The following is a 14,691-nucleotide window of genomic DNA, read 5'->3' on the forward strand; positions in this document are numbered from 1 at the left end:
ATGATTTATTTTATAGAGTTGTCTTTTTGGGTTCATATAACTATTTTGTTAATTTTGTCAGGTTTGATTAATTTCAGCATACATCAATTTTCCTCATTACCATATGGCATTTGCAATTGCATGTGGGATGTAGCATTTAATGTGGACAGCGACATCCCTTACATGTTCTGTAGTTGTGATAGCAAGAGCAATTTTCTACACTGTTGTGTTGTGCGCTGTGCTGGTAATAACACTTCATGAGAGGATCACTGAATCAACAAGTTGATTAAAAAGACAGACTCCGTTATGGGACCCGACCTCAAACCACTGGAAGTAGTAGTGAAGGACAGAATGAAAACAAAACTGAGTGCTATTATGAACAGTACTTCACATCCTCTCTCTGACACACTAATACTGAGGACTTTCAGCCAACTAATCATTCAGCAGAAGTGTGTCAAGAAACGCTATTGGGGGCCTTTATGCAGGCATATTGCTGTTGGTATAATGCCTCACTGTGACTCGTCCTGCTCTTTCTATCTTTATCCAAGTCTAGAAGATCTTTTATGCATTTTAGTGGGTGATTAAGTTTACTTGAGCTTCTGTGAAATGCAAAAGCCAAAAAATAAACACAGTTCCGCTTGGCCTTTCATAAAAAGATGCTAGTAGTTTAATTTAAATTGAATCTAAGATTAACCAAACTTGCCTTTGGGAGAAGACCACAGTAATTCTAGCAAGTCAATGTGCAAATGCTACTCAAACTAAATAGCACTAAAATTAAATCTTTGTCTCTGAAACTTTGAAAACGTGTTAATAGCCACTGTGACATACTGTTAATTTTTATGTAATGTATTATGATGCAAGTTTAAAATCTCTTCCCCAAAACGGGTTTGTGGTGGCACAATAATTAGTGCTGCCACCTCTCAGATCCAGCATCTGTGCTTGAATCTTGTACCCAGTCACCATCCTGTTGGTTTGGTGGTTACATTTTCTAACCATGACTTCATGGTTTTTATCTCCAAGTACTCCAGTTGTTCCCCCACATCCCCAAGCCTTCCATGTTAAGTTAATGACCGGTTCTTAATTGAATTTGAGTATGGATGTATACGAGTTGGCCCTGCAGTGGTCTGGTGAATCCCCTGCTCGTAATGATTCTGGGATAGACTGTAGCTCCCCATAAATCCCAACTTAAATTAGGCAAGTGTGAAAATTTATAGGTATACACATGGTCCCTTTCCCCAAATACACATCTGTTATCTGTGTTTCCAAAAAAGTATGGCAGTTTCTTCCTAAAGAGTACAATAAAATTTAGAACTGCAGAATTTTGATATTAAGAACCCTTACTACCACCCCCACCACATGGCTAACGACCTTACAATCTAAAAACTTATAAACAGAATGCTGTCATAACAGTATAGGAAAATGAAGTCTTTGAATGGAAAAAGCAGTGCAATTCCTTTTCCTCTCTCTTCCACAGATTTAAAAATATGTAATTTGGCAAAATTTAATTTGATACTAATACTTCATTCAGACCTTTTACATTCTAGTTGAGTCAATATCTGACATCTTAAAGCACTGTGTAGTCATCTTGGCACAGCTAAGGCATTTCACATTATGCCAGCCAAGAATCACAAATTCTAAATACTGTCCCTATATAGAGCTTAATTTTAAATGTGAGCTCAGATATGGGAGTAAAAAGAAAATCAATATCTAAATAGTGAAAGGAAAATTAATAAAGAGCCAGTATTGCCAGTTATTATTTATTTTGGCATACTGGTGTGACATATAACATTTAACAAGTACACCTCACTTGGATTTCCTCACTTCCTTAGTATTTTTGTCCCCTAACAATCCGACTATTTAGGGTTTTGTTTACCTTTGAACCTTGGCCTAATTTATCTGTTGACTTCATATTCTGCTGGCTAACTTTTGTTTTTGTTTTTTCCTGAGCATTTACTCCCCATTGCAGGTTTTGTGCTTGAGGTAGATGGGTAGATTGGGTGCATGGATGAATAGACGTTTTTATCCAAAGGAAGAAATTGTATTTTTACACAAACTCAATAATAAATAAATCCAAATATTATGACAAACAAACCCATTTCAGGTATACACCAGAATGACAAAAAAGAAAAACGTCTGACTTAGCAGTCACAGTTAGGCATTGTGCAGATGTATTGCTGTTAGTATAACAGAGCCCCAGTAGCGTTTCTTAACACACTTCTGCTGAACAATGTTTTGGCTGAAAGTCTTCAGTGTTAGCAGTGCTGTACATCATCTCTCTGTCACACTAAGATACAGACAATTCTCTTTGCATCAGGAAACAGTTCTGCTCCGGACTCTACGGTGTCTCATCCCCTTTATCAGTACAGCCCATAAGTGTAGCATCATCTGAGAATTTCTGTAGGTGGCATCATCTGGTGTTATTATTATTATTATTATTATTATTATTTTTTCTCCAGCCGTCTGGAGTTTTTTTGTTTTTTCTGTCCCCCCTGGCCATTGAACCTTACTCTTATTCGATGTTAATTAATGTTGATTTATTTTGTTTTATAATTGTGTCTTTCATTTTTCTATTCTTTAATATGTAAAGCACTTTGAGATACTGTTTGTATGAAAATGTGCTATATAAATAAATGTTGTTGTTGTTGTGTTAGATTTATTTAGTCTGAGGTGTACAGAGTGAAGAAAAGGAAGGACTGTTCCTTGGGGTGCTCCAGTGTCACTCCCATCCGTGTCAGGCAATACAGTACTTGAGCCTCACAAACTGTAGTCTGCTTGACAGAGAGTCCATTATCCAGGTCACCATTGGCTCATTCACCTACATATGCGTTTTACACGATAACAGGGATGACTATATGGTATTCAGGGCACTGGAGAAATCAAAAAACGACATCCTTGCAGTGCTGCCATCTTTCTCCAGATGGGAATAAGCCTTGTGAAGTAGATAGATAATTGCATCCTCCACTGCAGTGGGATCAGGTGGTCTACCACAAGAGGAATTACAAAAAATGAACAAAATTGGTTTAGTTACTGTCTTTCCTGTTTTGTATCAAGACACTGTGATTGTAGTTGATACTATTAAGGTGTCTTTTTATTGTATTTGAAGATGAAAATGGTTAAGTCGTGTCCATGGTCAACTTCTGTCTTTATGGGCACACCACCATCATTCACACATACATTTTTTTAATGCAGTTCACCCATTGTCACATGCAATACAGCACATTCATCCCACTAATATATTTAAACTGTCGGCCCGTTCGCCTTTCCCTACCTAGGTCATGTACTAGTGTTAATACTGAGACGTGGCCCATTTTGTTTACTCTTAACAGTTTTCCTGTGGTACTCAATGGCACTGTGTTTCACTACTGGTATATAGTGGAAATAAAAATCCTGCTTAACTATAAATGTTGAATCCTTCTTTCTTGCCAACAGTTTGGTTCCAAATTATGTGTTTGAGTTATTAGATACTGTCCTTATGGCCAGGGCAGAAATATCTATTCTTACCCAAAATATCAGATTCAAAAAAGCATCTTTACATTAATCATTAATTGAAATGCATACAATATACTCTGAATTTGTACTCAACAATCCACTGACCAGATGAATCTGATACAGAATTGCATGTAGAAACTATCTAATAAAACAGGAATGTTTATTAAGAGTTTAAGTTAAAGATCATTTATACTCATTTTGTCAGTTTATAGGACTTCTGTGATGTTGCTCTGAATTGGTACTATGAGAGAAGTTTGTGGAATAAAGCAGTTTTATTGTTTTCTATCTTGAGCTGTGTTCTACTAGTAGTACTAAACATCAATTTTTTCTTTTTACTAGAACACTTGTAATGATGTCCCGGAAAAAGATATTGTTGGTGTTCCTGGCAGTCAGCAGTGTAAGCTTTCTTCTGCACCAGGGAGGACATCTCACTTGGTAAGACTATAAAAATTTTGTGTAAGGCTGCTTCCTTGTCTTATGCATAATGACCAAATAGGGAATAAGTGTCTTCTTTTCCAATTGTAATTTGGAGCTTTTGATCACAGCCTTTGCAAAAACCAATGCATAGAATTTGTCACACACAAAGTCGCCATCTAGTTATTCTTCCTTCCTTTCAATTAAAATGTCTGACCATTGTGATAGATGTCCACCTCACCATATGTGTTGGGTTAACATCCACTCATATGTGCTAAAGGTTTTTGTTTGCATCCAAGTAGATATGGAGTACTCCTGTCTGCAAAGAAGTGATAGTATCAAATCCAGAACTTGAGACAAGTAGCTAATGTATTACAGGCACATTCTACAATAAACCAAGCTTTCTGTAATTAAAAGGTGAAAAGGCATAAACCAAAGATCAAAAAAGGAACACCTGTCTAGTTACAGTCAAAACAGCTCAGAAGTAAGAAGCCTTTCGTAGAAAAAAATGAAAATATTGCTCAAGGTACATAGGTTTATGTCCAAAAAAAAAAAGTACAGGAACATTTGAAAGACCAGAAAGTTTAATTACGACTGTCTGCAGAGGATCAAACAAATCTCGGATGACTAAAAAGTAATTGGGCACAGGATAGCAGCAGACAGCAATACAGGCCAGTCTTGACGGAACACTAACTTTCAGTTTATTCTTTACCCTCATCTTGTTGTGAAACCTTTCCTCAATACGCTTTGAATATCTTGTGCCCTAAAATGACATCCTAAAAATAACAAAATTATGACAGAATTTTTAATTAGAACATTGTAAATGAGATCAGGCCATTCAGCCCAACAAAGCTCACCAGTCCTATCCTCTTAATTCTTCTAAAAAATAACATCAGGTCTAGTTTTGAATGTCCCTAAAGTCCTACGGTCTACCTACAGCACTATGTAAACAAGACAATATTTATAATTTAGTGGTTTTTGTTCATATTCAAAGCAAATTGTTTTTTGAAACTTTTTAATGCACATTACAGGCAAATGGCTATCCCAAATTTCTAAATGCTTATCTGCCAATCCTTGTTCACAGAAGAGTGAAAAGATCCCTGCCCCAGTTTGCACCACTAACATGCATCTTCATTTGCCCTTTGCAATTCAAAATCAGGACAAGCATCATAATTGTATAATGTTATAAATTACAAATGATGAACCAATCATTATGGAGTTATAATGTCTTTTACGAAAGCTACAGTTATCTTCGTGTACAGTAAAACTGGAGTTGGGTGTCTAAATTTTTATTTCAACAATAAAATAATATACTTACTAGAATATTATCCTCATGTTCAACAGATTTTGATTTCACTGTTTCCATGAAAATGCTTTTACACAATTTGATTTGTCAATGAATGTTAGAAACATTATGTTAAAGTCTGAGAAGGTTCAAGTATATAAGAAGCTTGAAAAACAATAGATAATCTTTAATCCTATTAAGCTTTGCTTGACTGGCTGTTAGGTTGTCCTAATAAATACCTCTTTTACTTAGAAGAGAAAAAACGTTTCCACATCAGTTACAAGACTCTAGTGTTTGTTCCATATTCTGTAGACTATTTGTGTAAAGAAGTTCTTCCTGAATACATTTAGTCTTCGTTTACAGCCAAGTCATAAAGTACGTGATTCACTATCTAACTGAAAGACTTGTTTTATATCAAACATATTGATATCTACCACATAGAAATTGCTTCCAAGTATCCAACAAACTCTCACCACTTTAGGTCCTATCAACACCTGTCCTGCCCAACTCCAAGGTCAGTAGCCCTTAAATCAAAAGGACCTCCCAGATCTCTCCCAGAGATCATTTCCAGTTTGAGAGTCTGACCACTATCAGAGTGTCATTGACATACAAAAGTGCCCAAGGATTGAACACAGCAAAACTAGTACATGATTAAGCAGCAGAAAAACATGCTGAGGACTAGCAAGGGTCAGATTAAACAAAAAGCCAATAAAACTGATTAACAAGGACAAGACAAAATTGATGGTCAAATGTAGAAATTAAATAATAACCAGAACACACATCCTACCACTATTGGCCTACTTGTTTGAAAACTAGCTACTACTTTTTTTTTTTTACCGTGTCCTGTTCGGCTGTGAAGCAATCAGAATTGATGTCTGAATGCTGGCGACTAGCCTTACAGTTTTTCTCTCAGGTGGAGCGTTACAGCTTCTGCTGACGTCACGCCTGATACCAAAACTTTATTAAAAATATTTTTAGATGTTTTTAAGATTCGAACCGGACACGGAGACAAAAGTGAAAGAAAAAGAAGAGAGAGAAGGAAGAGATGGAGGTAAAGGGGGAGGGGGGGTTTCGTATAGAATAAACAATAAATGAACCAGAATCCGCTTCTAGACCTGCAGAAAGAGAGGGGGAAACAAACAAACCACAAGACAAAAACATTGCTGCATCAGCTACATGAAGATATATAAAAATGTTTGCTGACAATCATACAGTAATTATTACTGAGGCATTTAAGGCCACCACAACCTTAGATCATGTGCTGAAGATGTCCAAGTCATACTTATGAAATCACCATGTGAGCACCTGTGTGTGTACGACGCTTGTATGTGTAAGGTTTCTCTATAGGAGCATCCAATAGTGAGTGTGAAGGGCCACAGACCTGCCCCCAAAACGTGCGGAAGATGGAGGAGTTCCAAGCCCAGAGATCCAGAGGTCACCCCAGAGCGGAGACCCCAGGGAGGCCGTCACCAGAGAAGCCCCAACCCCCACCCGAGGGCAGAGGATCACCCGGGGTCACAACCAGCAGCCGGCAGAGTCCCGGAGATATCAACGGCAAGCCCTCAGGCCCGCCCGCAGCCGCTGGCCCCGAGTCGGCCGGGCCCGGAACCCAGCAGCCCGGGACCCGAGGGCACCCACCCCGCCGAGGATCCAACAGAGCCCAGGGAACCAGATCCCACCAGGCAGCCACCGGGAGCGACCAGACAGATGCTTAAGGCAGGGGGAGGGTAGGCAAAGATGTTGTAGTATTGCCAGATGTCCCAGGAGAGGGGAGGAGTCCAAAACCCCACCTGACATATACAGTCACACACAAACACAGTCATACACTCCCTCCCTCATGCTCTCACATACACATACAACCCAAGACTTACAAGGATGTACGCCAGACACCCATTCACACTCCCCACACACCCTACCTAACTCTGGTCCCGGTGCTGCCGCACCTGAGGTACAGCCATTCCTGGACGCCAGAGTTAGCCCGTTCCGCAGGGGTAATAGTGAGCAGGCACCCCATCCAACGCAGAGCAAAGCAACCCACCACTCCAGACCACAGGCAGACGGCCAGCTCCCACTCCTAGCCTCCAGCCCCGGCAGCTAACTGAGAACAGAGGTGTAATAAGACCTCTAGTCTCCCTCCGCCTGCTCTAATGTAGTGTTGGTGTGTGCTGATAAGGTGCATTTTGTGGTTGGGGCGCAGGCAGTGCCGGCACCATGTGGCCTACACCAGCTGATGCCAACACACAGCCCCACCTCCCCCAAAACTCTCCGTGACTAGGTGCAGTTTAAAATTGGAAGTGGACACCGCACTCGGAGTGAGGCTGAAATTTCCCCACCGGATGCCGTTGAGTGTGCCCACTCCCAAGGCCCTAAGTGTGCATTTGTGTGGAATGTTTTTGTGGAAGTGTTTAATGTGCAAATAAAATTGGGGTGTAGGCTGCCACAGGACTGCGGAAACGGGATCCATACCGCACCCCTGACTTACCCACACCCCAAGGCCCTATGTGCATGTTTGTGTGATGATGTGAAGGAGCAGGAGGAGGGAAATGTCTGAGGATGGGGAGGAACGGCTGAGGGGCCTGAGCCCTCCAGGGAGCCAGCTCCCCTACTGGCCCCAATAGGCACCTCCGCTCCCAAAATCCACCCGGGGCACGGAGGCCCCAGCCCATCTAGCCATGGCCCGAAGCAGCAGCATCACAGAGCCCCACGGAGTCTGAGGCCACCAACCCACACCACCCCAGCAGAATATTTACTCCCATCCCCACATTTACTCAACATTCAGATTAAGTAAGACATAAGACACCCAGGATAAAGCTGGATCCTCCCTCCCGGACATCCCTCCCCATGGTGGAACTGCCGACGTTCCGCCCTCTTCCCGCAGCGTACATGCCAGGACCCAATCCCCAAGGCCCCACCCATATCCCCATCCGGGACGGCCGCCCCAAACCCTAAGCCACCAGGCCCACACCCAGACCAACCCAGGGGCATTGGCCACTAGGCAGCGACCGCAGCCACCGCCAAGACCCCCTAAGGCCCTACACACAACCACCAGAAGCCCACCCCGAGGTAACCCAAGCACCACCAGAGTCGGGCAGCAGCCCCCAGCCCAAGACCCCCCTAGTGAACCCACCCCAGGGATCCTCCAGATACTCCAAGCTCAGACTCTCCACCACATCAACCACAGCATCCCGCAGGACCATATCAATGACCCTCCATCATCGCTATGTGATGGAACCGATCAAAGGAGCCCAGAGAGATTGATTTGAAGTGGAGGCAGAGGCTGTCTCAAGTGTAATATGATCCAATAAAAGATTTCTATACTGGTTAATGCAAAGATTATCTTTGTTTTTCCAGTTTATGAGGATAGTTTTCTTAGCGATGCATATGGCAGTGAGAACCACGTGAACCAAATTTGTTTCAATCGGGACATCCTCTAGGTTCCCCAGCAAGCAAAATGAGGGGGAAGTTGGGATATCACATTTCAGACACTTTGACAGGTCTTCACATACTCTATACCAGAATCCTGAACAGGTGGACATGACCACAGTGCGTGGATATAACTGTCAGGAATGTTGTCTGTGCAGTGTGTGCAGGTGTCAGATGGCACAAATCCCATCCTGAACATCCGATGACCTGTATAGTGTACTCTGTGTAGAATTTTGTATTGAATTAGTTGTAAATTGGGGTTTCTGATCGTTTTAAAAGTTTTTAAACAGGTTTGGGACCAGAAAGTCTGATCAAAGCTAACTAATAGATCCTCCTCCCATTTGCCTATAGGAATTGCTATTGTATCATCTATTTTGGTCAATGTTTTATATACTTTAGACAGTAATTTGGGGTGTTTGAGATTACAGAAGTCTAATACCCTTGATGGTGTTTGTAATTCTACTTTAAGCTTAAATTTTTCTTTAACTACTGATTTAATTTGGAGATATTCTAAAATCTATTCTTGTCTATCCCAAATTGGGAGACTATTCTGTTAAATGGAATGAAATCCAATCCTTCAACTATGTGTTCCATGTATAGAATTCCTTTACTTTTCCAGTATGGGAGGTTCATCATTTTATTGTTTTGCAATATGTCAGGATTATTCCAGATGGGTGTGTGTCTGCATGGAATTAGTGAAGACTCCGTCATTTTTAGATATTCCCACCATGCTGTCAGTGAGGTACTGATATTAATACTTTTAAAGCTTTCATGCTTTCTTATTTTTGAGCTAATAAACGGTAGGTCCAAAAGCTCTATAGTATTGCAAAGTGTCTGTTCTACATCTAACCAGGACTCATCCAGCGGGTTATGTTGCAACCATCTTGGTATATATTGGAGCCTGTTGGTTAAGAAATAATGATAGAAGTTGGGTAGATCCAACCCTCCTCTATCTTTGGTCTTCTGTAGTGTTTTTAAGCTAATTCGTGGAGGTTTATCCTTCCAAAGGAATTTAGTGATGGAGGAGTCCAGGGATCTAAACCAATCAGATGATGGCTTGTTTGGGATCATAGAAAATAAGTAATTGATTCTTGGTAAAACCATCATTTTAATTGTGGCAACCCTCCCCATAAGTGATATCGGTAAGGATTTCCATCTAGCAAGATCATCTTCCACTTTCTTTAATAGTGGGATGTAGTTTAGTTTAGTTAGATCTGCCAGCCTGGGAGACACATGAATGCCCAGGTATGTAATATTCCCTGATTCCAATTGTGTATTAAGGGAATTGACAAAAGAGAAATTAATTGGAAGAACTGTGGATTTTAACCAGTTTATTGAATAATCTGAAACTCTTGAAAAGGAGTTTATTAGTTCAATTGCCTGGGAGAGAGAGGATTGAGAATTCTGAAGATAAAGTAACACGTCATCTGCATAAAGACTGATTTTATGTTCTATGTTCTTACACTTTATGCCTTTAATAACTGTAGTTTGCCTGATTGCTGCTGCTAGTGGTTCAATAAAGATAGCAAATAGCGAGGGGGAGAGAGGGCATCCCTGCCTGGTCCCCCTCTGAAGACAGAAGCTATCTGATGTTTGGTCATTTGTCCTGACGCATGCTGTTGGTGAACTGTATAAAATTTTTAACCAGTTTATGAAGAAGTTTCCAAAACCAAATTTATGTAAAGTTGCAAATAAGAACTTCCAGTTAACTCTATCAAAAGCCTTTTCTGCATCGAGATAATATACTGGTTTCCATGTTTCTGCTATAAGAAAAGTCTATTAAGTTGAGTAATCTACGTGAATTTGTGGATGAATGTCTCCCCTTAATGAAACCAGTTTGGTCTGGATGTATTATGAAAGGGGTTACCTTCTCTAATCTTTTTGCAAGGGCTTTACAAATTATTTTCAGGTCAACATTAATAAGAGAAATTGGGCGATAGCTGGTAGGAAATATAGGATCTTTGCCTGGTTTTAACAGGAGACTAATGTTGGCTGAATTCATGTTTGGCTGTAGTCTACCATTTTCTTGTATTTCACACATCATTCTGAAGAATGTTGGCGCCAGAATGATCCAGAATTCTTTGTAGAACTCTGCTGGAAACCCATCTGGACCTGGAGCCTTCCTATTAGGCATGGAGTTAAGAGCTTCCTGAAGCTCATCTGATGTTAATGGCGAGTCCAGGACTGTAGCTTGGCTATCTGATAATTTAGGAAGTATTATCCTGTCTAGAAACTCATTGATCTCATTATCTGATGGGTTAATCTGTGGTGAGTACAAGGTTTTGTAAAAATCTCTGAAAGTGTTGTTTATTCTTTCAGGGTCATATACTATATTCCCAGTTGAGTCTTTAACAGCAGATATGGCAGTTTTCTCTTTGTTTATTTTTAACTGGTTGGCTAAAAACTTGCCTGATTTATTACCGTGTTCAAAGTTTTCTATTCGTAGTCTTTGTGCTAAAAATTGTGTTTTTTTTGTCAATAATTCCTTTAAGTTCTAGTTTACTTTTACGCAATTTGTTTTGTAATTCTTCTTCTACTAGCTACTACTAAGAAAATCGAAGGGTTTTGAATCTACCAAGAGATAAAGTAATATGCGATTGCCTCCATGTTTATATTGTCATTTCCCATGATGTCGCCAGCATGTCCAAATTTATAATACTTTACATTAGGAAAGAAATATAAGATAGTATTCATATTGACTTTGCAAATTCATGTTTTAACATGAAATGAAGTTACACACACAAAATTTGCTACATACTTTAGTGGGTCACCTGTGGAACTCTTAGTTTTCCTATTTTGAAGTGCCTCTGCAGCAGTTGTGAACCCCAGTCCATCCCTAAAGGGCTGAATAAAGCACACAGCAGTATACCCTGCATACCCAAATGCACCCTCCTGCTTCCAGCTAGTGGGCTCTGGGAATTATAATCCAAATGTGGTCCACACCTGTCGGTGCATGAAATTCATGATCCCTAAGTATCCACTTCTGGAGCTCCTTCAAATTCTCAATGGCATCCCTTTTTTTGTCTTCAGTTGGTGTTCATTTTAGTTGTCTTTGCCTGTCTTCTCTTCATATGAATGATTTCACCCAGGTTAAATGTTGTTCTACTGCCTATACTTTTTACTGTCATTTTCCCAGATTGTAGTCCAGTTGCTGCTGATGTTTCTGGCTTCTGCTAAAGGTTCAGTCTACTGAAAAGATCAGTCCATTCACCTTTTTAGAAGGTTGACTAGGCTAGATGGCTTTTAATTTATGTCCCCCATTCTTGCTTTAATAATAAGTTTTCATTTTCTTTCTTGCCTTGTTTTAATTTTCCCTCTAGGAATGGCAAGCCCTTCCATGTGGGATGCTCGTCATTTCGTCATCGAAGTCACCATTTGTCCAAGACGAAACACGCAAATATTGTTTTCCTCAAGACGCACAAGACAGCAAGTACAACTGTCCAGAACATACTGTTTCGCTTTGCTGAACGTCACAACTTAACGGTGGCCCTTCCAATCCAGGCATGTGATCACCAATTCTGCTATCCACGAGCATTCTCATCGCACTTTGTTCACCCTCATACTATGCCTGCACAAGTGGTCACCAGCCACATGCGTTTCAACCGTTCAGAGTTGCAGAAATTCATGCCTAACGATACCTTGTATATTACCATCCTGCGTGAGCCTACTGCCATGTTTGAATCTCTTTTCAGTTACTACAACCAGTATTGTCTGAGCTTCAAGAGAGTTCCCAATGGATCCCTTGAGACCTTCTTGGCAGATCCTCATCGCTATTACCGGTCTGATGAGAAATACTCCATGTATGCTCACAATACTCTGCTTTTTGATTTGGGTGGAAACAAGGATCATAACCCTTTAGATGGACCATATATCAGTGCGTTCATTAAAGAAATGGAGGAAGTGTTTTCTCTAGTCATGATTTCAGAATATTTTGATGAGTCGCTTATACTTTTGCGACACTTGCTCTCCTGGGACCTAGAAGATATGCTGTATGTAAAGCTCAACATGCGCACCCCAGAGTCAAAATTTAATCTCAGCTCAGATCTTCCATCAAAGATACGTAAATGGAATGCACTTGATGCCAAGATCTATGACTATTTCAATGCCACCTTTTGGAAAAAACTCCACACTTTTGGTCTGAACTGTGTACAAAAGGAGGTTGAGCTCCTTAGAGAGGCTCAAGATAAGCTGGTAAGGGGCTGCTTTGGAGGAGGTCTCCCTCAGTTACGCTCTGCAGCTCAGATCAAAAACAAAGAACTCCGACCCTGGCAGCCTAGCTCAAAAGTAGACATTGTTGGCTACGACCTTCCATCAAACATTTCCCGCAGCGCTGCTTCAGATCCCTGCCTCAAACTCATAATGCCGGAGGTTCAATACACGCATTTGCTGCTAAAATCACAGTCCATACGATACAGAAAGAAGTACCCTCTTAGGACCCCTTTAGTGAATTCAGCCAGAGCTGTTAGACATCATATACCAAGGAGCTCCTCGAGGGGCTCTGCTGTGCCCCCTAGATCAATTCTTCAGCAGCCCAAAATCACCTCTCAATGATGCACACAAAAAAAGTTCTGCTTAAAACTCAGTCCTGCTGCTGTGTTCCAGTGTGTGCTCTCAACAGCACGAAATTAAACCTGAACGTCTGGATTAAGTAATGTGCTTTATTTATTCAAGGTTATTTTATTAAACTTTCTTTAAAGTAAGGCGAGGACATGTGGACATCACCCATATACTTGAAAGCATTGATTGGGATGTCACTGGCCACTATATTTCTTAATGAAGAGCTGTCTGCCCCTTTTTTTTGGGGGGGGACTTAACTAAGCGTTATTGTAGTAGGTTTTAAAAAGTGACAGAGACTGGCATTAAAGAGCTACAGCTCCAATGATTTAAGGGGTAGAATTATGTCGTTACCTTTATGAAAGCAGGGTAGAGACAGCTAAATTGAGGAAATGAATTGTTAATTAGTGTATTTAGACCAGAGAGTAGAGGGGTTTTTTTTTGTTTCTTTTTTTTTTTTTTTTATGTGTAACCGACACTGAACATTTTGCCAAGACTGGTTGTTTCATAATAATGCTCCATCCATTATAAATTATTAACTTGATGTGGGCAAGCCAGTGTCCCTACTTTTTATCTCTAGAGCATACTAAGGTTGTTAAATGATGCCTGATCATCTACTCAGTTTGCTTGCCTTTGTAAGCGTTGGTAGGGTTTAAAAATGCAATATTTGTTTTGTACTGTATTTACAAGTCTTTCCCTTTGGCTGCTCAAGAACGACAAGTCTGTGCGAGTGTATATTTGAAATTCTGTGTGAATGGTGTAGCAAACAGGTACTGTACCAGGCAGTTATTTACAAGTGATATCTTTAAACTAATCAAGGCATTGTTTTGCACTGCATTCTGTAGTCTCCTCTTATTAGACAGATTATTGTGTTTATGTTGGATGTACATGTGGGCGGATATTGCAGTCATGCTGTTACGGAAATTTAAAATATTCCCAAGAAGCTTGTGTTTTCAGGGATTGTTGCTGATCTCCTAATAAAAAAATGATAAATAAAAGTGTACCCAACAAAACTAGCTTGATTCCTGAGTTAAGCAATAAAAGACTTTTCCTTTAACTTATTTAATGTTCACTGTCAACTGTCTTCCTGCTCAACTATGTAAACGTAAATTCTCACGTAACGCAGATCATTGTGTACTGTTTGGTGGCTAAAGTTATCATTCCGGATTTTCAGGTTTGTATGAGGCTTAAAGTACCCTTAATAAACACGAGAGGCCTTTGTGTGTTCAGTTCCTTGCCACAGAAATGCTGCAGTTTTACAACAACAAAGTGAGAGTCCAGTAAAATCCATAAGCACCCTGGCTCAATTTCGGTGTATGATTTATTGAAGGGTTTTAGTCGCAATAGTTCTAAACAGTGTTAAAATACAGATGATGTGCACAATACAAGATAAAAATAGGCTGAAGTATGTACCAAGAGTTTTTTTGGTTAGAGTGTGAGGTGTTTAGGAGAGATGGCAGTGGATTTTTTAACCAGATTGTTTAATGGAATCTTGGAAAGTGAATGGATGCCTGAGGAGTGGAGAAGCAGTGTACTGGTGTTGATAT

General features: G+C 40.3%; 1 protein-coding gene across 5 annotated transcripts in view; it reads left to right on the forward strand.

The window, feature by feature from the left end:
• gal3st3 (galactose-3-O-sulfotransferase 3) overlaps window positions 1–14,205 on the forward strand; it is a 124,588-nt gene extending 110,383 nt beyond the window's left edge. For all 5 annotated transcript variants that reach the window (XM_039769294.1, XM_039769296.1, XM_039769298.1 and 2 more), the window contains 2 exons: window positions 3,808–3,903; window positions 11,911–14,205. In XM_039769294.1, coding sequence (XP_039625228.1) covers window positions 3,808–3,903; window positions 11,911–13,141 — 1,327 coding nt within the window. In that variant the 3' untranslated portion in view covers window positions 13,142–14,205. The remainder of the gene's footprint in view (window positions 1–3,807; window positions 3,904–11,910) is intronic.
• Window positions 14,206–14,691: the final 486 nt, after the last annotated feature.

This window comes from Polypterus senegalus, chromosome 11 (genome assembly GCF_016835505.1).
Source record: "Polypterus senegalus isolate Bchr_013 chromosome 11, ASM1683550v1, whole genome shotgun sequence".
Taxonomy (NCBI): domain Eukaryota; kingdom Metazoa; phylum Chordata; class Cladistia; order Polypteriformes; family Polypteridae; genus Polypterus; species Polypterus senegalus.